Consider the following 25,347-nt stretch of genomic DNA (forward strand, 5'->3'; position numbering starts at 1 on the left):
TGAAAATTGCATTAGTCTGTATGCCGCCTTCTTTGTTTCTTGCTCCAGAAAATTCAGAGGAGGAAGAAGATTGTGGAGACAATTGCTGAACGAAACAAGATCTGTTTTCCTGGAATTGATTGCCAGATTTTCTTTTTTGTACCATTTGCGCATTACATCCAACACCTTCGAAACATTGCTGGAGATGCAACTAACTGGTCGATTATTCTTCATAGGTACTGCTATATCATCTGTATAGGCTTGTATTTAGGTTGTTTCTTTATAACACAGCAAAAAAGTCATACACGTTTACAAAAAAAATCTATGATTATGTGGGTACCACCACACCAACTCTGTACATATCTAATTCAGGTTATTCTGCGCTCGCCGAGATTCGAGTAGTACCGCTTGCGAAATTCTTATTATTCGCAACACAGTACCGACACACCGGGTCGACGAATTACCAGGCTTACGTTTTTGCTTAGGTAACGACGAATTTAATGTAAGTGCACCGAATAGTGTGGTAACAGCGCCGCCATTCTCTTATGTAACGCTCCTCGCTTTATAGTTCACGGTCAAATCGAAATACACTTACGTCGTACCTTTCGGTTAATGCTATTGTGGTATGTACCCACCGTAATTCTTGATTTGGGATAAAAAATTTATTTTGTTACACCACGCGCTAGTATAACAGATGTTACGTAATGGTGGTTTTAATTTTGAGATTATTATTGATAAGTTTCCTTATAAAACTACAGTTAAGTTTTAACGATAATGACTCTCGCTGTTGTCCCGCAGAGACTTTTCCGCGTAGGAAAGCTTTTTCTTCAAAACGTCCTTCCAGTTAGAAGCTATGGCAAGTGCTTTCTAACTGGAAGAACTCTTAAGAGGAGAAACTACTTAGCTTCACGTCTTAAGAGGGTTTTCATTCATACCTCTTCTTGGTTGCATAGACATTGAAGTAAAAATAATCTTTTAGAGCATATAATTACATAAATCTCGTATATAATCAGATAACAACTCATCATTCTCTTAATGTCTTCTATCTGCAGAAACTCCAAGAGATACAAAAATAGAGTTGTAAGTAAATTTCCCAATTTTCTCCTTCTTTTGAATAGGTCTAGGAGGTAGTGATGCACGCACTTATCGAAAATAGCACTCACTTCATCTTGACCAGATTTGTCCTCTTTGAAGCCCTTCATTTCGTTTCCACCAAATAACAGTAGCGCCTGTTTACTTTATAATATTCTTTAACCGAATTCCAGAATATTTTGGAAAATCTAACGCCATCTTGATATTAAATAAAAAACGAAAATGCGAGTAGCAAAATGGCTGACGCATTGAATGCTTGGGTAGCCATTTTATTTAAATTAAACAATAATCTGTCACTCTTAAATTCTCATCTGCGTTTTTTTATTTAGTTGTCAATAACGCATCTAGTAGAATACTTAAAATGCGACCATTCGTGACCGAAAATACTCGCCAAATATTTGGGAAATCTGACGCCATGTTGGTATTCCAAAACACCTCAAGATGAATGCGACAAAATAGCTGACACATGACGCTTTGAACTTGTTATGACCGCCTGGGTGGTAATTTTCTTTTTAATAAACAACAATTGGCGCTGTTCAATTGATTGTGCATTAATCCAATTCGCATCTGGTTTTCAATAATCAATAACGTCTGTAGATCCGACAATGAATATATCTTGGTTGCTGATGAAAAATGATCGCTCATATCTAGCACCATGTTAATATTTCCAAAAACCTCGGAATGAGTGTAACAAAATGGCCGAGTCATTGAACTTGCCAGAACACTGTTTTGTATCGCCTGTAATTTTGTGTCAAACTACTAAGCATTTGCCGCTCTTCAATTGTTTAAACTTTGTCCCAGCTAGTTAAACAAAAGAGAGTTGCCGCTGCGCGCACGTCCTTTTTCAGTTATCGCGACATTTATTTTTCGTGAAACCGCGCGCGCCTTGATCGAATTCGCGTTTGCGTTTTTGTCTTTAGTTCCCGACGAATAACAAGAGGCGTAACATGCGCCACCCGGTCCGTCGTCTCGACGTCCATGTGCTTACACCGCGTGTGACGTAACACAGTTTACATAACAATATCGTAAATATACGTGCGGGGTGATCCTGTGCGTGTTATTGGATAACAAACCACTGTTGTTGCTCATATACGCCAACTTTTCTTGTTTTTCCTTGTCTCTATTGGATTGATCTTGATTCTGGATGATTATTACTAATTAGAACAAAGCGGTAAGTTGTATTTTTGCGCGTATTTCAGACATGTAGGAGCTTGTCAATGCATACGTAATCGGATTTGTGTACAATATTTTCTGGAGGTGTTCGTTTGAATACGATCTGTTACATAAAAACCGACAAAAGGCACACCATTTACGGGTTTTAACACCAATTAAGTGTTTGGACTATTACAATTTGTTACTAATTATTTAGATGGGCGTGTGATTTGACCTTATAATGGCGCGATTCGATCACGGTTGTCTTTTTTTGTGCGCCTTTATTCAAAAATATAAGTAGGTAAGAAATCAGGTTTTTGATTCGGTCATAACAGGCCATAAAGTGATTTCATACTTGTTGCGTAATAAAAGTGGTTCTCCTATGCCAGAGATATCTACCGATTTAGTCATAAAATAAAGTACCTATCAATGATTTTAAATTAATGTTGTTTCAATTTATGTTATCCAACAATCCTCAGAAAAGAAGAAAACAGACTCAGTTCAATAATGGTCTTATACTGCTTATAAATAATAAGTGGTATATGGTAGTCAATTAATAAATTAAAATATTTCCAAATTAAGGTAATCAATAATAAAAGAGTATTCCAAAATGACCCCAATCTGTTAATTATTCCGTATGACTGCGAGAACAGTACTATAATATTAATATGGTTTGAGATCACTGGAACGGCTCCCAGCAGCCATTTTGAAGTAATCTTCTGACCTACCATCTTTGATCACTCTTGCATTCAGAGTCACTACTGTTACGGAGCACTATAACAGTTCAAACCGGCTTAACAATTAAAACCGGCTTATGCCTGTGATAATTCTAGACATAATCCCGTTAACCCGGGTTTAAACTGTTGCAGAGCATACAGGCCTACGTCACCTGAGGTGGCGACATTTGTCCATCAAGCTCATGGACAAATGTGAAATACGTAATAAAAACGTAATTTTATTTGTCCATCTTCGTCCACCATTGTCAAAACCGTAATCTTATTCCATGTAGCGCCTGCATGTGCGGTTGATGCGTTTGATTGCAGTTATCCCACCGACAGGCGTATTGCACCAGCGGCCATTTTGGATTATCATTTTTACAACGTCTTGGAATACTCTTGAATATTGAATGGATTATTTGGGATTGCCAAGAACGCAATTTTATTGATACCGCCCAAATTGCCTTGCCTTTACTGAAGGGCGTGTAGTGTGTTTTCGATTCATTTAGAGTATCTCAGAAGCCATTAGAAATTCAGAAAAAACATAAGTAGAAAAGTTGTAGAACTGTGTCTCTCTGTCTATGTAAGAGGGGGGAGTTCAAACATGTATATCCCGAGACTTCCCCAGGTTCAATTTCAAAACATGACGCCATTTTAATTAATTTCTTAGCTTCACAATTTTGACCCCATATCGGATTGTAATACCCGAAATGATACTTCTTTGAAACGGAAAGTTGCGCTCTTTTCAAATATCTAAAATAATAGAGAGAAAATTTACAATCATGGCATCTCAATTATAAATTTGCCAATGCAAAACACCGGAAAACACTATTAAAGTGTTTATCCCATTATAGAGCTGCGATTAATGGCATAAGTGCAGTTTACAGCTGGGAGTAGCGTCGGACTGACTCAGATAATTTTAAGCGGCAATTTTGTCAAACTTCGTGGGCAGTTTTAGAAGCGTCATAGTTACATACATACACCATACCATCTCCTGGTTTTAATTTTTACACGTTTTTCTTCTCTTAGCAACTTGAAGCAATGGACCAACTACCAAGACAGGACAAATCAACCCAGAGTAACATACACCAAACCCTCGCCAGTGCCATAGCCAACAACAGGCTGAGTCTTTTTTCGTGTTCGGCCTGCGCCCGAATTTTGAGGCATCCTGTAACCATCAAATGTGGCCACACCATGTGCTTAAACTGCTTGGACAAAGCAAATATGACATGCCGCACTTGTATGTCCAGTATCGATGAGGAACCTTTCAAGATTAACGTGTTGGTGCAGAATCTTATCGAGAAGTGGAAAGAAAGGAACAAAATGGAGGAAATGGGTATGTAGATTGAGGCTAAGAAATACAAAATGACCGTGATGAAACAGTAATGGGCAATCAGGTTGGCCATTTTCTTTTCATTGAGCATTAGGAAAGTTAGCTATCATTAAGGGCCAGAAGGGTAAATAAACCGAAAAAAGTATGTCCAAATCATAATCCTCAACTATGTATAATGCCAAAACATACAGACCGCTCACAATTTAAGAAAAAACTTGATCGAATGTCTTATTTTCCGATTTAATAAAAGTTATTTCAGGCTGACATTTTCGCTAAACCTCCTCTTACATAATTTGTTATTTTACCATTTTTTATGCAAATGCGGACAATAAACAATTAACGCGCATTAGTAGAGATAGAGATCTTTTGATGCCAGCGAAAACCGTATAACAATCTAATATTTGTTAGTTGTTATTTATAAATTATTCCTCGAACTTATATCATCGTCTTTGTACAAATAAAGTTGCTCTGATATAAGCGGCCGTAACAGTTCGCCGTGCTATAACAATGGTATTACGCAACGGCATTTACTTAGACACGTTTTAAACGGCGAATAAGAATTGTGTAATACACATAATCTATAATGGTAATGGTTTGCGATACATATTGCCAGGTGCATTGGGTAATGGATATAATGTAGCAAGTCTGCTCTAGAGCATACATTTAATAATAATATTTGCAAAGTTTGTATTGATTCTGGAGGCTAAAGTTTCAATAGGGAATTGAGTTTGTGAGGTAATGAAATGGAACAAACAACAAAGGGTTTTATTGGCACGTAATGGATGTGATTCTTGTTACAGGGATATTTTAAGGAAATTAACAAGAAATGTTAAGGGTTGTTGCTGTTGTAGACGTGTGGAAATGGCAATTCTACAATTTTATTCTGGTAGTTTTTTACTGATAAATATGGTTTTAAAATCTTTTTTTGCGAGACTCTTTTTAAACGAGTATAAAAATATATATTTATTAAGGTTGAACTTCTTTTAAAACGAAGATTCAAAGGTTTCCCTGTTCTAAAAATTCAACTTTAGGATGCCCATTTATCGTTGTAAAAAAATGGGTTGTTATTGAAGTTAGAGACATACAGTTTTCTCAATACATTCGCTCGATTTTTTAGTGTTAACAGTGATAAATAGTAGCCATATTTAATTTCGCGTATATAAAATCGAGCACAATTAATAACCGAGAGGCCCTGTGTTTAGGTATAACTAAACATCAACACCGTGGACAACAAAATGGCAGATTTTTAAAATTGATTTGTGCCCATTTGACGTTTACTTCGGCCATTTTCTTGCCAATTAAATATGGCTTCGGGTGCCGTATATGTCAGTTTCGATGCTTTATAATTGCATTAGTGAGGTCAATGCACTTGTAGGTGCAGCAGTGCAAAATACTTAATATCACTTTTGTTATTGTAAAGAGAAATGAAACATACATATGTGTGTTATTTATTACTGTTATTATTCGCTTTCATCTACGGGGGCCAAATAAACATAAGTATCCAAAATGGTTTTTTTTTTACAATAAAAGAGGACGAGAATAGATCAGTAAAGTTGATAAACATGTTTTTACAAACTGTTGTGACCTCATTAAGAACTCTCCTTATCTCTTGGAGCAGTGCCTCTCTTTCTAAATCTCGGTTGTAAACAAAGATAGACACCCCGTTATAACTTCTCAGTAGTAGTGCGATAAGAAGAGAAAGACACGTTGCATGATGCGTTACATGATAATTCTTTAATAAATTGTTACATGGAAGGTTTTGGAAACTACTGGTCGATACGTAACTGAATTGAAACTATTATCGCCCGATAAATTGTACTGATTATACTATTGAGGCAACATTTGTATATCATATCATGTTGTTGGTTGGAGTACCTACTTCCCATGCCGATTTCACTCGAGCCGGTTGGCCGGCGGAGAAAGTACGACCTTAACATTGAACCCAACCTTGACTGAGAGCGAAAATACACCGTTCTGTTTATTTCTGGTTTAGTGTTAGGCCACTCATTTTACATTCTTTTTATTTTTAGAGATCTAAATTGAGAACTGAAGCTAAATCGTCGATCTTCTAAAACTTATTCCCAAATGGATATGTGGTATCTTTGGTTTGTGGTTTTCCATCACTTTCCATCACTGCAATTTAATGTAGCAAACTAAAATACTTTCTACCCAGCTCGGACGATGGTTTAATATGCCAATACTCCTTTTTACTGCTATCGCCAGCCATGATGATATAGCTGTTTCAATTGATGGGCTCTTCAAAGTTCTTTTCTACGTCGTTTGACACCGATGTGGGTACACTTTCTTCCTCTTCGCCCACATCATATTCTTCATCGCCGCTATGTTCTATTTCTTCTTCCATTAAAGGATCTTCTCGTGCATGTGATGAACTCTATAAACTCTTAAATTAACAAATTAATTAAGGAATAGTCAGTTTCGCTGGAGCTATGAATCTGGACAAATAAAATTCACAAGAAAATCGTCAAGACATATTTTTTTAAATATGCTAAATGAGTTTAGAATCAACTTACACCAGTGGGTTTTATGGAATTTTGAAAGGTAAATTTTCTCTACACATTTTTTAACTCTTTTCTCCATAAAAATTAAAAAATTATAATGAATTGTGTACTGGCGGTTGATCAAACCTACATTAAAATTGCTTTAGTACTAGTCTTAACATTTGAATTCGTGTCATTTACTTAACGTTTTATTAAAAGATTATTTAACAAGATATTTAAGCATTTCTAACATAGCATTGACAACATTTACGTAAGGTAGATACCTACTTTTCAAGTTTTCTCGTCATAAGTCCTTTAACTTCCAAACTGTTTCATAAACTTTTTCTCGCAGATATGCATATACCACTAATTCCCATTATTAACTATAGAGAGAAAAAAGAGAATTAACGGTAAACTTGGGAAATTGATCATGATCGCTCCCTGTACCTAAGAGCACGGTAGTGTAGGTATCATCACCCAATTAAAATGGAACAAATTTACCTGGCAAAAGAGTCCAGATTAGAGCACAAAGGCCCAATAAACGCAATCCTAAAAGACTGGAAAGCACGTCGTAGCGGTAATAGAAATTTCTGGGAACGATAAATAACACTAAAATAATATTGTTATTTAATTAACCAGAATCGCAAAAGTGTAACGTCTGAGAACGATTAATATTTTTGCAGTTATCTTATAACTGTCCCATTCCGTTTACCGTTCCATGTTTATGCAAAACCAATTATACAGCTGCATAACAGGCGTGTATAACGGAAAACCTCTGAGAGGAAATTACTCTCGTATTGAAGATTTCGTAATTGGCCTTTTGTTTGCACATTGAGGTCGTTTAGCAACAATAAGTGCCACTTTCAGGTTCCTGTCTAATTGTTTCTTTACTCGCGTCTAGGTCGCAGATACGTTTTTGCCCCCATTAATAGGTTTAGGCAACAATTTATTAAAACGCCTTAAATCGTAGAAGCAAGAAAAATCTTTAGATTCGCATTCCATAAATTTATACTTGCTTTAAATAATCGCATTAAATAATAGCGGGTAACAATTAGGTGTTATGAAAATATAATAAATCGGTGCCACTTTCGACTCGAGTCCTTGTGCTCATTTTGCAATAAGGTTTGCGTTCTTTGCGTGCTCTTACATCGATTATTTATTTACTCAGCCGAGTACACTTAGCTTCGTAGTTTTTTCATTTTTTGAGAACAACACCTCACGCACACGCAGTTAGTTTTAACCGAAAATAGTGTGCCATTCCACCCTTCCATCCCTGCTGGGGTGTGAGACGTTGTTCCCAATTTTTTTTAAAAATAATGAACAATCCGTCTCAGACGTATAAAACATATTATTAATTTTAGTGTTGAAACCTGAAATTTATTCGTATTATTATTTCAGATTCGCCTGTGTTTAGACTGCTTCTTCGACCCAGGTATAAACTGAGGTCACGGAGCGCCGGTCTGCAATGTTCAGTTGATGTTACTAAATTAATACCCAAAAGGCGAAGAAAACATCAGGTAAATTTGCCGACGATCAAGCCCTAGCCTACTACAAATATTCCTATTTAATCTAACTATTAAAAAAATCAGAGATACATTCAGAAACAACACACTTGGTGTAAGTGTTCATCTCACCTGCAGCATTAAAAGATAAATTTTCCTAGGGTGCTTTGTTTCTGAATTCCATCTACAGCTCTTGTTATTGACTGAACAGGAATGGATCAACTTATCAACTTTTACTAACAATAGTTGCTTTTAACTGCATCCTCACACTCTTACTCTTACGCTACTCTTTTTCAGCCCTTTCAAGTTAATCTCAGACGTCTCTGTAAAAGAACACCGAATTGTCGCAAACCTAAAACTCGGTTGGAAAGAAAGCGTAGGGACAGCAACTTAGCCATCAAGGACTCGTTTCATAAAGTTCTACAAAACATTCTAAACGACTTACAAGTTACTTTAGGCAAGAACTCATTTCCAGCCTATTAAAATCTGTTTTATAAATAAATTTCCATTTTAGAAAGGGCGTTAAGAAACAGCTGGAATTGCATCACTGAAGAGGATTTAGAGTGTTTGCTTTGCAGGCGATCTCTCGTCGATCCTGTAACCACCCCCTGTGGACACACCTTTTGCAGGTAAACTGACTTCTTAATAACTAAATTAGATTGCAACAACAATGTTTGTTTTTATTTTAAGGGATTGCCTAACAAGAGTTTTAGACCATCGATTGACTTGCCCTCTATGCGTCTCCAAGTTGAGCGTGGGTGACTATTTTAGGGCCACCACGGGGGTTTTGGACCAAGCTATTCAGTTCCTTTTTCCAAATTTCAGCAACAAACATGTTTCTTCCTCCCAAAATGATGATGTTCCTGACCAAAATATAGAAGTAAATATCTACATATGTCGAGAAGTGTTACTTTTACCGATTTTAGAGTTGACTGCTTTATTTACATCGTTCCAAAGTGCAACAATATTATTTTACATTGTCTATTAAGTTAAATAATATGTTTACGCGGTTGATCAATAACGTTTATGTGGTAGGCATTTTTTTCGCTTCCACGATTTCCTCCCAAATTAACATTCTTCTTATATCTCTCAAACATTGTCAACGATGCTTATCCAAACAATAGGTTCCAGTATTTGTCTGTACCAATGCATTCCCTGGCGTGGCCTGCCCCCTCTACGTCAACGAACCCCGCTACAGACTATTGATCAGGCGTTGCCTACAGAACCCTTCAAAAACCTTCGCCATGGTTAGTACTGACCCCTGTGGGGCCAAGTTCATGCAGTATGGCACCATTTTAGAAGTAAGAGACGCTGTCACGTTAGAAGATGGCAGGATTATATTGTCAACGCAAGGAATTAGGAGATTTCGAGTCATGAGCGGAAACGAAAAAGTAAGTTATATTTTGGACATCATAAATAATACACTAGGTCATACACCTAGTGGTTTCTGTGACAATGCAACACTCATTCAAATCGCTTGCTTTTAATTTAAATAAATTGTTTCAGGATGGCTATGACACAGCAAAGATTGAACATATCCGAGATGCTAGACCAAAACACGAGGACGTCTCGAGTCTAGAATCGTTACATCAGAAAGTCTACACTAGGGCTGTGAAGTGGATTCATTTACTCTCACCCTCGGCCTTATCTGAGGTGGAGAGGTTGATAGGGAGGATGCCGAGAGTCGAGAAAGATTGGATTGACTTGCCTGACGGACCCTCTTGGATGTGGTGGCTCATTCCAATTCTACCTTTAAGTTCTCATCTTCAGGTAAGATTTAAAAGGTTCGATTTAATAACAAATTATGAAGTAATCTTTGGATCTAGATGGGGTTTTTGAGTAGCACCAATTTGGAGAAACGTCTGAGGGCTATCGACAAGATGTTGGAACATATGAAAATTCGAATGAAAGCGGTGCCCAGAGAGGAATCAGAGGCGTATGCACGGGAAGATGAAATCGCTGACTTTTGCAGCGAACAAGTTAATAATTGATATACGGTTTTGTGCAATTGTTTTGTATATTTTCACATTTTTAATTTATTTTTGTAATTTAATATAACTAAGAAAGTTTTAAAACAGATATAAGAATGAAGGTTTTATTTCATTCAAAATAAGAGGAAAATTTGAAATTTGGATAGATACCATCTTGGATAATTATCCAATTACAATCGTAATAAGAGGATCATAGAATCTTTATGTTTCCACCTTTTTCTTACACATGTCCGGAATGTGCAATAAATATTAATGTCATATTTGAAAAACTCATTGGATCTGTATAAGCCACAATAGAACAATTAATGTTCTTCACTTGTATGTTTGGAGAGGTCTGTCATGTGGTTCAATCAGTTCGACAGTTCAGTTACACGGTCAATCGGTGGTCGTCCGATGGGTCTGTTTGTTAAAAGGTTAGCAAATGAGTGAATGATCTGATATGACTGACCTACCTAGTATCATTATTGACGGATATTTAGTTACAAATTAATTAAAAAAATTATTTATTTATTATAAAAAATATAAAATTTGCCCATTAATATAATGGTAAAACAAGTAGCGCTGTTAAGGGAAAATGGTCTGCACCAAGAAAGAAATAAATACATTTTGGATCATCAGAAATATGCACAGCATTGTAGCTATTGTTGCTACATCATACCTCATATGTAGTGGGTTCTACTGTAAGCCATGGAAACTTGACATTATTTATATTTTTTGCACATACATATAAAAGAAATGAATATACAATCATTTTAATTCAATGGCTTAGTACTTTGGAATTATACAATAGATAGATTTATTACTGAAATTTTTATATTAATAATATTAAACAATACACACTTATATACAAATCTACCTCCTCTATACAAAATAGTCCTATGCTTCAGCTACTGTAAGTGTTAACGAAGACACAATAGGATCCAGCTGACTTTCCAAAGACAAAATTTGCCCAATATTACATTTCTGATTGGCAACAAAAGTTATAATTAAAGGCAGTTTATTCATTTGTACTATTTGGTACTGGGAGTAACTGCAGATTAATGTGTTTGTCTTGCCAAGACCCAGTTTGCTGCCCTGGTCAATTGCTATACAGAACGTAGATATAAAGCTAGGTTTTATTGCATTTTCTGGGGCTTTGTCAGTGGTCACCTGAAAAGGATTTTTTTCAGATATTTGGAGAGCAAACTGGCTGTTTGTTGTCTTACTTTTAAAAGAGGGACTCCATCTCGATCGGTGAACATAATACAATACAGGCCATCTATTTTGGAGACGATTTCTTGCAAATTCTTTCTTACTTCGTCTCCCATTTTCTTGCGAATTTGCAATAAAAATAAAAACAATCAAAAATTGTTCATAAACATTAGCAAAAAAGTAAACAAAGAAATGTCACTGTCAGCAAAGACGAAATGTCAAGTTTTCATTTTCCAAATAGAGTTCAGGTTAGTCAGGAGTCAATCTATTTAGAGTACTCAGAACCAGTAGAACAACATAAACTTAAAAATCATTAAAACTGTACTAATTGTCGTAAAGAAACACTACTTGCATAATATGTATAATAATTTTTCAAATTTTGTAACGCTATATGCTTGAACTCCAATTTGCGAAACTTTACTCTAATTTAACCGATTTTGTTCTTTATTATGATTGTGAAAATCCTTATGGTTGAGCTCCATAAACGATCACTGTGTAAATATTTTCTCTTTGTAGCGTCAAATACCTATAAACCACAGGAAATACACATTTCTTTCACGCGATACTCAGTTTTATTATTCACAAATATATGGCAGCATGAGGAAAAATGTCAAATTATTTTACACGGGAAAGTTTACTACGTGATCTGTGACCCCATTGGTCAGCGAAGTTTAACTTTTGCTGACCAAAAATTTGCTCGAATTTTGAGTGATTTATACAGAGGCGTAGATTAGGTTGTAATTGGAATAAAAATTGAACTTTTCCACACAACACTTCCTTAGTTTCTTCGCAGTTTGGACTGTAAAAATCGCCCTGCGTATGGAGTCCTAAATCAAAAGCAGCGGGAGGTCAAGATTTCTAGTTACGTTGCTGATTGTACATACAGCCACAATACTTTCATAATCCCATCCCAAGGCTTCCTATGACTACCTCCATTATGGTGCGGTGCATTCTTTTTTTCTTCCTACTGTTTAAAGTTAAGGAAAAAATAAAAACCCTCGAAAGTAATATAAGTATAACAAAATAAGTAATTTTATTTGATAAACTGGTAATTACTAACATCACTACATATCTGAACAACCTATACTTCTAGTACTGGAAACTGCAGAAATAAGCTGGACGCCTAAGCTTGATGGATAAAAGTAAATAAAAAGAAGCGCATAATCATAACATTAAATATAATATAAAATCCCATTTAATTCTTAAAGTTACGATTTGTTTCTCGCTTTCTTCGGTTTGTTCAGATTTCGCAGCGCCCTTATTGGCAACAAAATTTCCCATCATAAAACACTATATATATATTTATGTATATATATATATATAATGTATGTATATATATATACGCATATATAAGTATATATATAAGCTATATATATATAAATATATATACACATAAAAAAATCACATTAAACGATATACCTTGGCAATGATTTTATTGAAAGAGGTATTCCACTTAACAAATATGGCTACAAGATTTTCGTTTTTCTTAAAAAAATATGGTAATACGAAACATAAACTACTAAAAGCAAAAATTTAATGCTCCGCAATCTCTATTAACACCAAAATGTGTTCATTTACTTTATGAAGGTGCCAAAATGGTAATTTATGTACAATATGGCGAGTGGTTTTAATGTCAAACGTTCCACTGTGATATTTGCCTATATTGAATAATTACCATTTTGAAAATGTCGTGGAATGCTGGCGCAGAGGATACGATCGATGGAACAACGCATTTCGCCCTCCGAATTAGGTCAGGGAGCGCAATTGTAAAAATCCGAGCATACTAATAGTTATCATTGTTGATGTCTAAATATATAAATGTCACATAGTGTTCTGAACTTGATTAAAACACATTTTTAATACTCATAACTGTCAATGTTTATCACTCTGTCTTTAGGCTCAGAGTGACATTATGTACATTACGGCTATACTTGCTTTTATACATATTAATTGAACTAATTGGCTTTGTTCGTTTATGTTTCACATGAAGTTAAATATACAATCATGTTAGTTGGGATTCGTTCGGATTTTTATTTCCAACGCCCCCACAACCACCAATAAAAAAATCTATAAAAATATCAAAACCTGAGATGGCACTTATGGCACTATCCTGACTAAAACGTAGAAGACGAAGCATTTAGACTCACGCTCTACCCATTTATGGAGAGAACAATCTGGTACACAGGAATCTGTATTGACATTTAGTACACTTGCTTCAACGTATCAGTCACTGGATATTCTAGCCCCTCCTTGGAGAGAACAATAACATACGAATCTAATCACATAAAATATTTCCAATAGTAAAAACGAACATAATTTAAAACTGATTATCGTTCATATTAGGGAATAGATGCGCATCAACGAAAAAATTCTCTTGGAGAGCATTCAGATTTGGAGGAATAACGGCAGGCACGGGAGCCGCAATGTAACGTTGAAAATGTGGCATAGCAAAGGTACGGCCTCTGTGACGCGGATGATGGGCATGATGATTGTCGGCCCCTCGTATATGACCTCTCATGGGAACCTGGATGCCACGGTCCGCAGCATTCACATTACCAAATCCCTGGAATATTGTTAAGTATACTGTGTGTCCCAAATTCCATGCACATAATCGGGATTCAGTTGGAAAAACCAATAGGCAATTTTTGAAATCACCAAAAAATCCAGAATAATTCTGTTAAAGTTTGATATCTGTTACGAAAAAGGAAGAAAACTTGTTTTAGTTTGAAACGATATTTGAAATGAGGATGAAAATCTCTAAAGCTGATCTTAATTAAACCATCTCTTTAACTTTGATAATAACCAAGAAAATTATGGATATTTTATTGGAAACACACTGTATATCTTAGGAACATTCTACTGGCAAACTCTATCATCCAAAAAGTGTGCATTAAGTCTCTTTTATTATGACATTTTGTAACTTATTAGACTAATCCAGATATCTTTACACGGTGATTTTGTCGTTCTCGGTACACACTTTTTGGATATCCGAATTCACCATATATGTATGTTATTCCAACGTTTTTTCAGCCAGATTCAACTAGGATGCGAGCATGTGTCATTTAGATCAAGTGTTTTGCCAGCACTGAGATAATTTTTTAGATAGAGACAGTTTGATGGTTTTATCGAGATTTTTTAAATAAAATTGTTGAAACAACATAAATCATACACTAATCGAACCTTACCCCTGCAAAAGCAAAACGCTGATGCATCTCGCCAACGCGATGCTGCATCTGCCTATGACGCGCCTCCGCATCCTTGATTTTATTCCCAAAGTGTTTATCCAGATCGGCGGTTGGATCATTTTTTAGTTGTGCAGGATCAACCTGCTTTTTGGCTTCTTCTGCTGCTTTGAGCACGTTTTTTTCATTAACAAATGCATTTTCCGTATATAGCGGACATAGATCGTGCCGATCTCCTCCCTGGCCGTTGAAATGCTTGTAATCTGTAACCGGCTTCCGACACACGTAGCACATCATTGCGCCACAAGAGCAAGTCATCTTGTTGCAGCCTTCTTCCTTGATGAATTTGGCGCCACACTTCCAACACTCCCTGATCAAAGCTTCAGTCATTTTGTTTTCTATGTACGTGCGGGCTTTGACTGCTTCGTCCTTCTCCACTTCGTCGCACCTCAGGGGTACATGGGACGGTTCTTTGCACAGCCTGCAGGATTCTTTCATGCAATCCGGGTTAAGGCATCGGAAAAGTTTGTCCTCCGGAGGCGGAATGTTGGCGAACTCGCAAAAGGGACACGTTTCCAAATCGTCCACTCCCGCTGCTTTTACTTCGGCCAACGCTTTCTTTTGAGCGAGTTTTGAAAATAATTTAGGGGCAAGCACATTTTGAAGAACTTGAAGACTAAACTCAGCTTGGCACTCGGCAGAAAGGCAGGGATAGTTAGTTTTACTTTCACTGAAGGCGACTTCGGTGCTTCGTTTGATACAGTCTCTGGAAAGATAAGATGAAAAATAGAAAATATTAACTCGTTAATGCTGTAGTAGAATGTTAAATAAAATTTCCAATACGTAACTGGTCGAGCAATAAAGAAATCAGACGAGACTTATAAACCTTGGAGGAGTGCGTTGAAAAACCCAAACAACTCTCTTTAAATGGCCTTCAAATGTAGGCGTGTCATATGTCAGTTTCGGTAGAAAACGTACTTAAAGAAATCAATTTAATTAAGTTAATCATGAAAACAAGACTTTTTCAAAATTGATCCATAAAATATTGGTAAAAATGTGGAGAATATGAAAACCTCACATTATATACGTATCACATGTTTAACATTTATAAAACTGTATATCCATCTAAAAAGATAATTTATGTAGATGCCCTTGAATCCAATATAACAAGGATATTCAAAAATATAGTAATTTTCGGCCTATTCACCAAATTTTCTTTTTTGAACTTCCCCAAACAAAAAATCTTACCTACAAAACCTGCAGCCGCCTTGGCAAGTCAAAATGTCAGTGGGCATCACCTCCTCATCAAAACAACATCCGCACGACTGCAATAGCCCCAATTCTTTGGCGTACTTGCGCTCTTCGGCATCTTTCTGCTTCTTCACCTGTAAGAACTTTAAAATTTCATTTTTATGCTCAAAGTAGGCCAACTCTTGAAGCAACGGAATGTTCTGCGTCTCCCACTTTGGAGAAAAATTGTTGCGTGTCTTCTTGATGTGTCCCCCGAACACTATCTTATCCAATTGGTTCACTAGCAACATCAAGTTTTTATTGTACATCTGATCCACTATCGCATTGACATCTTTGACATATAACTGACTGTATAAAGTGCGCATAAAACACTTCACATAGTACTTGTCGGATTCATCGACGGCGGGGCTTTTGCGATTGGGGTCCTCGAATACTGAAACCGGATCTGGGAAGATCTCCACGAAACGTTCAACGTTAAAGTCGGTAGTGTATTGTCTTTGCTGAGCAGATAGTTGTTTTTTGCGTAGGTACTCTTTCAGGGTAGGGTATTCGTGGGTTTCCATGGCGTGTTCGACGAATTGCCGCAAAGCCTCCTTGTCACCTCCAAACTCTTCAAACTTTTTCTCCAAATAAGAAGGATCCGCGTTTGGTAATACTGCTTTCATTGTAGCTAATTGCTCGCGTGGGTCGACCTCTATGTCTGGAGAGGGAACCCTAGTGGGTCTTCTAGGGTAATCAATTCCCAGAATGACCTCAACAACTTCGGCAAAGGCAGCAGGACACCAAACCTTCCCCCTGCATTGAGCGCGGATATAGTCGGGGCAAGCTTCAGGGAAGACTTCCATAACTTTCCGGAGCAAATTCTCATCCACGGTTAATTCTGGGAGAGCAGGTACTGGTAAATCTATTAAACGGTTCTCTAACACTACTTGCTCTGCTTCGTGTCCCACTAGATTTTGCTGAAAAATAAACGAAACAACGTATACGTTCCCAACTTATTTAAATAAATTCTTTATGCTACTTACTTCAGACTCATGTATAGGTTGACTCAAATCGATTACAGCAGTGCCGTCATTACTAATAGAACTATCATCTAAAGAATCATTTAAAATAATTGCCTTGTTAAGAGGTGGTGGTGTGAAGATGGGTGCATGGACGAAATGATGTTGATGGATTCTCGACGGCCCTGCTATTTGGTCATTGGGAAATTTGTCATTGTCACGGCTTTCTTGTAACATATTCTCGAAAAAGGCTTGGCGACGACAATTGTGGATGGCTTTACTCTTCTTGGCAAGTGAACTTGGACGACGTGAAGCTATCACAGTTTCGCTTTTAGGTTGAGTAGATGAAGAAGGCTTGTTTCTCGATGAAGAGGTAGTAATCTGTTTTGGTAAAAAAATGGTGTGAAAAAATAATATACTGACTTATAACTTATGGAGGAAAATTTTAAAGCAAATAATGTTATTCAAATAGGGGTCATATCAAAGACAACATTCAATAATGATGGCTTTATCTAAATAATTTTTCGTTTGCATGTTTATTTACATGAAAGCTAAAAATGATTCGTTTTTGCATTATCAGGATTTTTTTAGATATTTTTGTAGTATAAACATAATAACAATAGAACAGCAGTATGGGAAACAGGCTAGAGAAAGGCTTATGACAGATCGGTTTAACCTTTAGAGAAATTGCCAATAATGTGATTAGAAATTTCAATACGGCTATGAGTTGTCAGACATTTTCCAGGGGATTGAATACAAAGGTGGAAAAAAAGGTGCAGGACGTCAATGAAGAAACAAAATATGTTAAGATTGTTGCTTATGACATTTGACTTTAAGGACCGAATCACTTCGACGAAAGCTTTCGCGAACCAGTAGTTCAGGAAACAAGGAAAACCTATTAAAATGCGAACATTTTTACCGTCGAATTTGGCTTTTTGGATTGATTTCTCTAGCCCTTTGGACTGAGCACCGACTAAATTGACTGGGGTGGTGCAGAGAACAATTGCAATGGAAATTGGCTGGTCTTGGGAAATGAATCCAGAATTTTCAAAATGAAAATGAAATTTTTCGAAAAATTTTTATTTTTGGCATTCAATCTACTAATGGAAAACGTCGAGACAAGTCTTAGCTTTCTTTTAAGACCTATCTATAAGAAATCGTATCGTAGGAAGTAATTAAAAAAATTTACTTCCTATTCCAATGTCACGAAATTTTACATTTGGTAAATTTTTCAAAATTTTGCTTGAATTTTCATGACACGGTAGAAGAAAAAGTTTTGGATAAAAAACTGTATGTACTGTATGTCTCATGTTTTTCCAATACCATAAAAATTTTCAGATCTTCACAATTAATTATTCTTTTTCACCAGTTTACAAGTTGTTAGCTGTCAGAGCAATATACAACTGTAGTGGTGGATGCATATTTCAACTGAGTAGAGATTCCCCAGCAATAAAAGTTGCCATGAAATTGCCATATGCTTACTTAAGGCAGCTATAAGAAAATTGAAATAATAGACAAATACAACAATTGAACGAATGAATAAATCGATGATTTCCATGCATTCCATGCATATGAAACGAAGATATAACGGAAACCATGCAAAATGTAAAGTCGGAAGAAGCAAATATCAAGAAAATTTTTGCCGCTTTGAAACCAAACTGGTGCCTATAGATAATTGAATTTCTTTCCATTAACCTTTTTATTCGATTTTTAGGGATACTTTTAAACAATTTACCTTTAAAAAAAGGGAGTTCTATTGGTCTATAAAAGAAAATCAACTCAGGGTTGTTATCAGGTTTTGGAATCAAATAAATTATAATTGCTTTTCATTTTAGAGGGACGGTAATTATTTTGTGCAACCATCGAAATGGCTACAAAACAGATTTGCTTGGTAATTTCTATTTTGTAATTCTATTAATTACTTCTATATTCTTGAAATGAAATGGGACACTTTTAACACAGTTGATTCTATCTATTTAGTTCTAAATTGAGTGAAACAATTGGAATTGAAAGACTTTCTAGGATTGTCAAGGTTTTGGAAAGGAATTTTGAACATTTACAAAATTCAAAGATTTTAAAAGACTTTTTACAAAGGTAAAACTTTAGATACATACATGTATTGTCTTGCCTTAATATTTTCACAAAAATTTGCACCCTTTTTTTTCTAGAAAGAATTTTCGACATGTAGCGTGGTCTTTCTTGGATTACAGTGTTACATTCAAAACTACACCAAGGGTTTACTATGTTACGGATAGTGTGAGTTTTTGGTATTGCCAGTTTAGCTGCTTTAATATATGTTTCCTAAATTTACTGTATGAAGTGTTTTCAACAAGTAGATTCAAGAGCAAATGATAATTAAAATGTTCCCAATTACCTTTTTTTACTATTATCTATCATTTTATTTTTTTATTTATTATTTGTACTAAGATCGTTATAAAGATTTTGATTAAAACCGGGTCGATTAAAAAATATCATAAATGAAAAATGGTCATTTATACGTGTTTGATGTGTTCGGAAGCTTGGAATTTTTAGCGATTACATAGAAGTAGGTATAAATATCAAGTAAATAATAATATATATCACATCATACATATATGATTATGTAAAATCTTCTATGAGAAGAATTAGCTAAAGGCGGAAAAGATGAATGCAACATAGGGATACCCTTAGTCTCTATCGGATTGGTAAACTAGTGATTTTTTTATTTAAACACATAAAATTATTATGAAGTTAAATTATAAAAAATAGTTCCATTGCGATTTTTTAATTGAGAATTCTATAAGGGACACTGTTCAACAAAATATTTTAAAAAACAGATGATTTTGAATGATTGAATCCTTAGTTATTTGCAATATTAGTAAATTTACAATGGTTAGAGGGATTATATACAGGATGTTTAAAAAAGATGTAGCAATATTTAAGGGGGTGATCGCCCAGGTCATTTTCAAAATCGCTTGAGATATCTCAAACAATTTTGTTTGGTTTTGGAAAAATCTTATTTTTTCTATCTAATTTTGTTTTTTTAATGAAAGATCAACACCCTGTAGATCGGTAACGAAGCGTTTGCGGACCTATGTTTATAAGAACTTTTTTTTATAAAATGACCTGGGCAATCACCCCCTTAAATATTGCCGCATCTTTTTTAAATATCCTGTATATTAATGACGGTAACTTTTCTAACTCTATTAATTGTTTCAAACCCCAAAAACTCAACAAAACTACATAAAAAGGCACTTACTGTGTAATGGTTGCCATTCTTGTCCTTTCTAATTACAACACTCAAATTAGAATGCCCTTCCCCTGCAGATTCTTCAGACTGAATATCAATAACTGAACTTTCCTCTGTTGAATCGGCAACTTTTATTTGCTTACTAGAGCCAGCCTCTTTGGGCTCATCTAGATGCTCACTAGGTCTCTTCCTGTAATACTATAGTCAAGCCTAAACCTCCTTATAAGGAGCATTTACTTTTATTCGAGTAATTTTATTGGCAAGCGAATGCATCTTTTTCGAAATCAATTAACGCAGTGAATTAGGCTGGAATTGTTTATAAAATAATAAAATTTCAGTGGAATAAAAATCTGAAAATGAACTAAAATAAAAACCGGATAATTCACCATACATATTTCCAGCAAATAAAAATATATCTATGCCACTACAGATAAATCTGGATCTACTGAACATGCATTCCTTGAACCTGAACCATGAACAATTTTGTCAAATAAAGTAAACTCGAATAAAGTAATGGCACCTTTTTATCGTGAAACTTGCCTGGGGGTTTTTGCTAACTTAAGGCACAAATAACGACATACTACTTCTTTCCTGTTGGGAAGGGAGGCAAAGATGTGCAACCAATCGGTTATTTCCCTCTGTTCAACGTCGGTAGTGGCAAATATGTGGAAAAGGCATAATTTGTCGCTTTCCAGCTCTAGGTCCGGATTTGGAACATTAGGTTGCATTTTGCAAAGTTGTACTAAAGCCTCATAGCAATTATCCGTGTTGCGTAAAACACCTATGATGTCACTTTCCATGAGGTGGGGGAATACTTGATTGAGGCGATAAGAGTCCTCTATTAGGTCCATTGTGACAAGTCTCTTACTGGAAAGTATATTGATCGGAACTGTTTGTTTCAATAATTTAATTCGATAGTGCCTGTTAACTTTCTAACCATCTTTAAATAAATAACTAGGTATTACTTACTAACTAACTTTAAATAAATAACTAGCATTACTTTACTTGCATGGAGAAGATTAAAAAATATCATTTGTGCATAAAACTTTGTACGTATCGCCGATTGTAAAAAGGATTACGTCCATAATCAAATGAAATCGATATAACCGAACTTCTAATAAGTCAAATTTTAGCCGCAGAAGTAATCTTCTTCCTTCAGCTGTACACGTAAATAATTACTTCATATTTTTCATACTGAAAGTGATACTTGTTAAAACCATTTGAAGTTTTGGAACGGTTTATTTTCACAACCAGTTACGAAACGTATTATTTTTCACTTGTGAAAATAAAAAGTACAACAACGTATTTTTATACAGTGTGATCATGTTACACGCAAGTCGACGGCAAAATTAGGAAAGACCTTGTATGAAACACGTCGGGAAATTGGAAAAAGTAAAACAACATATTTTTATTCTGTCTGATCATGTTACACGTACATTCCACTATAAATTTTTTAAAAATGTATGAAAAACTATTGCTTGTATAACTTATGAGGATAACTTATTTTATTTTTCATAAATTAATGAGGTTTGAAGCTTGTGGTGTAGAATATTATCACTTTTTCCTTACTTTTGAGACCAATTCTCGTTTGACAAGATGCTCAGCTTTAAGTTGCTATTTCAAAGGTCATCTGTCCATCTCAGGTCTTACTGTACAAAGAGTTTAGAAATGGAATGACAGAATTACAAATATTATAATATTACCAGCTTGAACGATGGCACTTCTTTGATAGAAGCGTTTTATTTTCCTGTAACAGCATTAAGAATTGTAAAACATACTTATTTCTGAATATTTGCCTACAGAAAGGCTTTTAAATTGAAAGAGACGCTCTCTTCACACCAAAAGGATATTTTATAGGGGTACCTACCTATACAAAATGGATCAACCTCCAACAGCATTTATCACTCACCACCGTGATTCGGTCCAAATATTGATCTCATGAGAGTGGATTTACGTATACACACAATAATGAAATATATCCCGGTTTTTATACTATATTTTAACCGATTTTAACCGCTTAGGTAATTTCGCGATGCGTCCTCAAATTAATGCCTGTAATTGGCGATAAATACAAGGAAAAGTTCTAAATAGGGCGAAAGGGCACAAAACATTACAATAATAAGGAATATATCGCATTTATTCAATATTTCTACTATATAGTTTCAATATGTGCCCAAAGTGTGTTTTATATTGAAAGGAACGTAGAAATTATGAAGCAAATAATAATACTCAAAGCTTCAAGATAATGTTATACCTAATAAGAAAATAATTAAAGTTCAATACACTTGTAACAAACAAAAACACAATTGTAAGTACTTCAGGGAAAAACATAAGTATTTATCAAATTTTGTTTACTTTAAGATGGAACTAGGTACATTACTTTAGATTTTTTATGAGTTTATGGTCAAAAATCTCTATTTTAGTTACGAAAAAATTAGCGTGATGACCTCCACCAAAGCTGTTAAAAACAATGCCACATAAAACTGCATTTAAATATTTCAAAATGATTATCTCTTTACACATTTTTAGAATCTCCAGGTGGCAAGGCCCCTTCCAAGAATCAATAGTGGATAAATATAAAATTTTACAACCAATTCCATGGGTTAAGACAATCGCCACGTTATTTTTTTCAACAATAAAGTCTCCCTTAAACCATAGAAACAATTGGGGGGTTTACACACCGTATTGCCCTTCATATTAATTAAAGCCCCACTACTCTAATATACCTGAATAATTTAATTAAAGGAATGTTATAATAGGTAGGGATGTTACGGATATATGACCTATGGGGCAAAAACCGGATATCCAACATATGAAACCGGGTGCCTGGTATTGCTGTATAGTTATTTATGGAGCCAGGTGTTTGGCAATTATAATTTTAACAAAAATTAGGTATTAAAATATTAGAACCCGCACTATGCGTTAGCAATAACTTCAGGAAAGAAAAATTTTTCATGCAACATGCCTTGTTTAGTGAAGTTCAACATTACCTCCAATTGTAATTGGACTACTTTGCCACTTAATCAAAGTAATGTTGCATTGACAAATTGCAATTTAACAAGTCATGCAAGGATCTTAAAAACAACTACCGTGGCATTTCTAAAAATGAGGCAAAGTCATGCAGAATATAGAATGCCTCTCACAATATACATATATGAAGGAAATAACAAGAGAATTTCTATTCTACATAATTTTGCTCCCCAATAGAGAAAATGTATAAATTAATTATATAAATATCCAATATATCTGTAAGAGCACCACTGGTGGAAATAAAAATATTTTCGTTATTTTAGTTGGGAACTGAAATAATGAAAACTGGAATCCCGAAAGTAGCATTATCCCCTGCGTGCGTGACCATACAAGCCCGAGAAAGTGAGTATCAGAACGTGAAATGAATAATACCTGTTATTATTATATTCTGAATTTCATTAGGAAGGTAGAAAATAACATTTTTCAATGCTCTTATGTGAAAGGAGTATTTTCAGTACAGTTAACTAACTAGGAAATTCTCATTTTCAGTCTCATATGATGCACAAATAGAGAAGTCCCCAATATTCAGCAAAATATACAATATACAGGGTGTTAATTAACTATATAGACAAACCTTGAGCAGATAATCTTTGACGAATTTTAAGATAAAAAGTTGGTACTAACACAGACAGTATAATAGCTGTATGATGAAGAAATGACAAAGATTAAAATAATTGACAAATATGATAAAGTGTGAACTGAAAAAAGTTATGGCCTTTTAAATTCAGGAATGTCACTTGTCGCGCCTTCTATCAGCAAATCAAGAACTAAGTAAATATTTGAGTTTCTCATCATTCACTTTTTTGATACACAAAATTTTCTCAGAATGAAGCACAAATGCATAATCAAAAAACAAAATTTAAGTTCCACACATTTTTATCTTGAGAACTTAGCCTTTGTGGATCCATGTTAATATAAACTTTTTATTTTAAAATTCTTCAAGATTAACTCCTTAAAATTTTTCCATTATTTAATTAATACATGGTAGAAATCAAACACGTTTTTTATCAAATTATCCATACATTACTGCAACTATATACTAGCAAATTTATTTTGTCTCTATTTTCCAAATTCCAGTAGAAGTGTAAAGGTACTGAAAAATGTATAAACTAAGTTTACTGGTAAGAAAAATATTAATCAATGCTTGCAAAGCATTCTGAAAATAACCACATTAAAAACTCATGTTTCAGCAGCAATAGCATACAAATATCAGCCCCAATCATGGTTTATCAACTACATTACAACAGAACTAATGGTGCATCTGTAAAAGCAGGAAATATATATATAAAAGCTCACTAATCAAGCAAATGTTAAAACATTAGATGTGTATATAAAAGCTGTCATTGCTGACCACTGACTACTGACCAAATGACCTATTATTGTGTTTAAAATTAGTCATTTGAAATTAGTATGTTTCCCAAGAAAAACAAATATTTATGCAGTACTTTGCCTGTCTTGCTTTTCCTTTTGAAGCTGATGGGGTAAGACCCAGAAAATGCAAAATGATGATAAAACCAGAAAGTTAAAGAACAATGGGTTTTATGAATTTATGAGCCTCTTTATTGACCTTAAACTTACCCAAGGTGCTAAAGGAATAGCTTCTACCTGAACAAATAGAGGGACTAGTAAATTTTTGTGTTAAGATTTCGTTGAGGATGTGTGCAGGTGCACTGGGCATTGGTCAATGGGTCACACTTTTGGTTTAAAGAAAAAAAAGTATATTGAAAGCCAAAACGATAAAAAAAACACTTCAAAAGTTCATAGTAAAGGAAGGCTGAAAAATCCCGGACCAAGGAAAACTGAATTTTAATTTTATTTCAACTTTAACATTGACACTGATATGAGTGACAGGAGACAAAGGATAAGGCAGATTTTGAGCTGTGAACAACCCAGAACCAGGTAAAAAATGTAGACAGGTATAGATTTTCTAAAAAGACTATATCAGAGGCATGTTTTGAATGAATTCGTCTATTAATCTGTTATTAATCAGATGTTTTATGATAAGGAGCAAATGACTTAATCAACGCCTTACGTTTACAGTCCACTGCCTACTACAAGGTTTTTTTTAATGATCACCCGTGATGTTTTATATATTGAAGATGGATTGTTCAATTTTTCTTCTATTTTATTTGGAAATAATGCGGAACGCGCAAGCACAAGGATTATTTCTTCAAGACAATAAAATTTTAAACTAGACAAG

General features: G+C 34.9%; 3 protein-coding genes across 5 annotated transcripts; 1 reads left to right on the forward strand and 2 right to left on the reverse strand.

Moving 5' to 3' along the window:
• Positions 1–1,742: 1,742 nt before the first annotated feature.
• LOC136418246 (LON peptidase N-terminal domain and RING finger protein 3) lies at positions 1,743–10,359 on the forward strand. Its single transcript, XM_066404257.1, has 9 exons — positions 1,743–2,242; positions 3,969–4,275; positions 8,169–8,287; positions 8,570–8,729; positions 8,787–8,901; positions 8,963–9,152; positions 9,397–9,663; positions 9,779–10,042; positions 10,099–10,359. Exons 2-9 carry the CDS (start codon positions 3,981–3,983, stop codon positions 10,261–10,263), a joined length of 1,575 nt encoding a protein of 524 aa, XP_066260354.1. The 5' UTR covers positions 1,743–2,242; positions 3,969–3,980; the 3' UTR covers positions 10,264–10,359.
• Positions 10,360–11,001: 642 nt separating this feature from the next.
• On the reverse strand, positions 11,002–11,650 carry Lamtor3 (Late endosomal/lysosomal adaptor, MAPK and MTOR activator 3). The gene is made up of 2 exons (XM_066404279.1): positions 11,469–11,650; positions 11,002–11,412 (listed from the first exon to the last, which is right to left on the reverse strand). Exons 1-2 carry the CDS (start codon positions 11,568–11,570, stop codon positions 11,140–11,142), a joined length of 375 nt encoding a protein of 124 aa, XP_066260376.1. The 5' UTR covers positions 11,571–11,650; the 3' UTR covers positions 11,002–11,139.
• Positions 11,651–12,464: 814 nt separating this feature from the next.
• LOC136418241 (uncharacterized) lies at positions 12,465–24,927 on the reverse strand. 3 transcript variants are annotated; one of them, XM_066404241.1, is made up of 7 exons: positions 24,726–24,927; positions 20,654–20,978; positions 20,127–20,303; positions 16,913–17,269; positions 15,885–16,846; positions 14,640–15,402; positions 12,465–14,017 (listed from the first exon to the last, which is right to left on the reverse strand). In XM_066404241.1, the coding sequence occupies exons 2-7, from the start codon at positions 20,966–20,968 to the stop codon at positions 13,772–13,774; spliced, it is 2,820 nt and encodes a 939-aa protein (XP_066260338.1). In that variant the 5' UTR covers positions 20,969–20,978; positions 24,726–24,927; the 3' UTR covers positions 12,465–13,771. The 3 variants fall into 3 exon arrangements, with proteins under 3 accessions (XP_066260338.1, XP_066260337.1, XP_066260335.1); XM_066404240.1 differs by having other exon boundaries at positions 20,127–20,307; positions 20,658–20,984; XM_066404238.1 differs by having other exon boundaries at positions 20,654–20,984; positions 24,726–24,926.
• Positions 24,928–25,347: the final 420 nt, after the last annotated feature.

This window comes from Euwallacea similis, chromosome 33 (genome assembly GCF_039881205.1).
Source record: "Euwallacea similis isolate ESF13 chromosome 33, ESF131.1, whole genome shotgun sequence".
NCBI lineage: Eukaryota > Metazoa > Arthropoda > Insecta > Coleoptera > Curculionidae > Euwallacea > Euwallacea similis.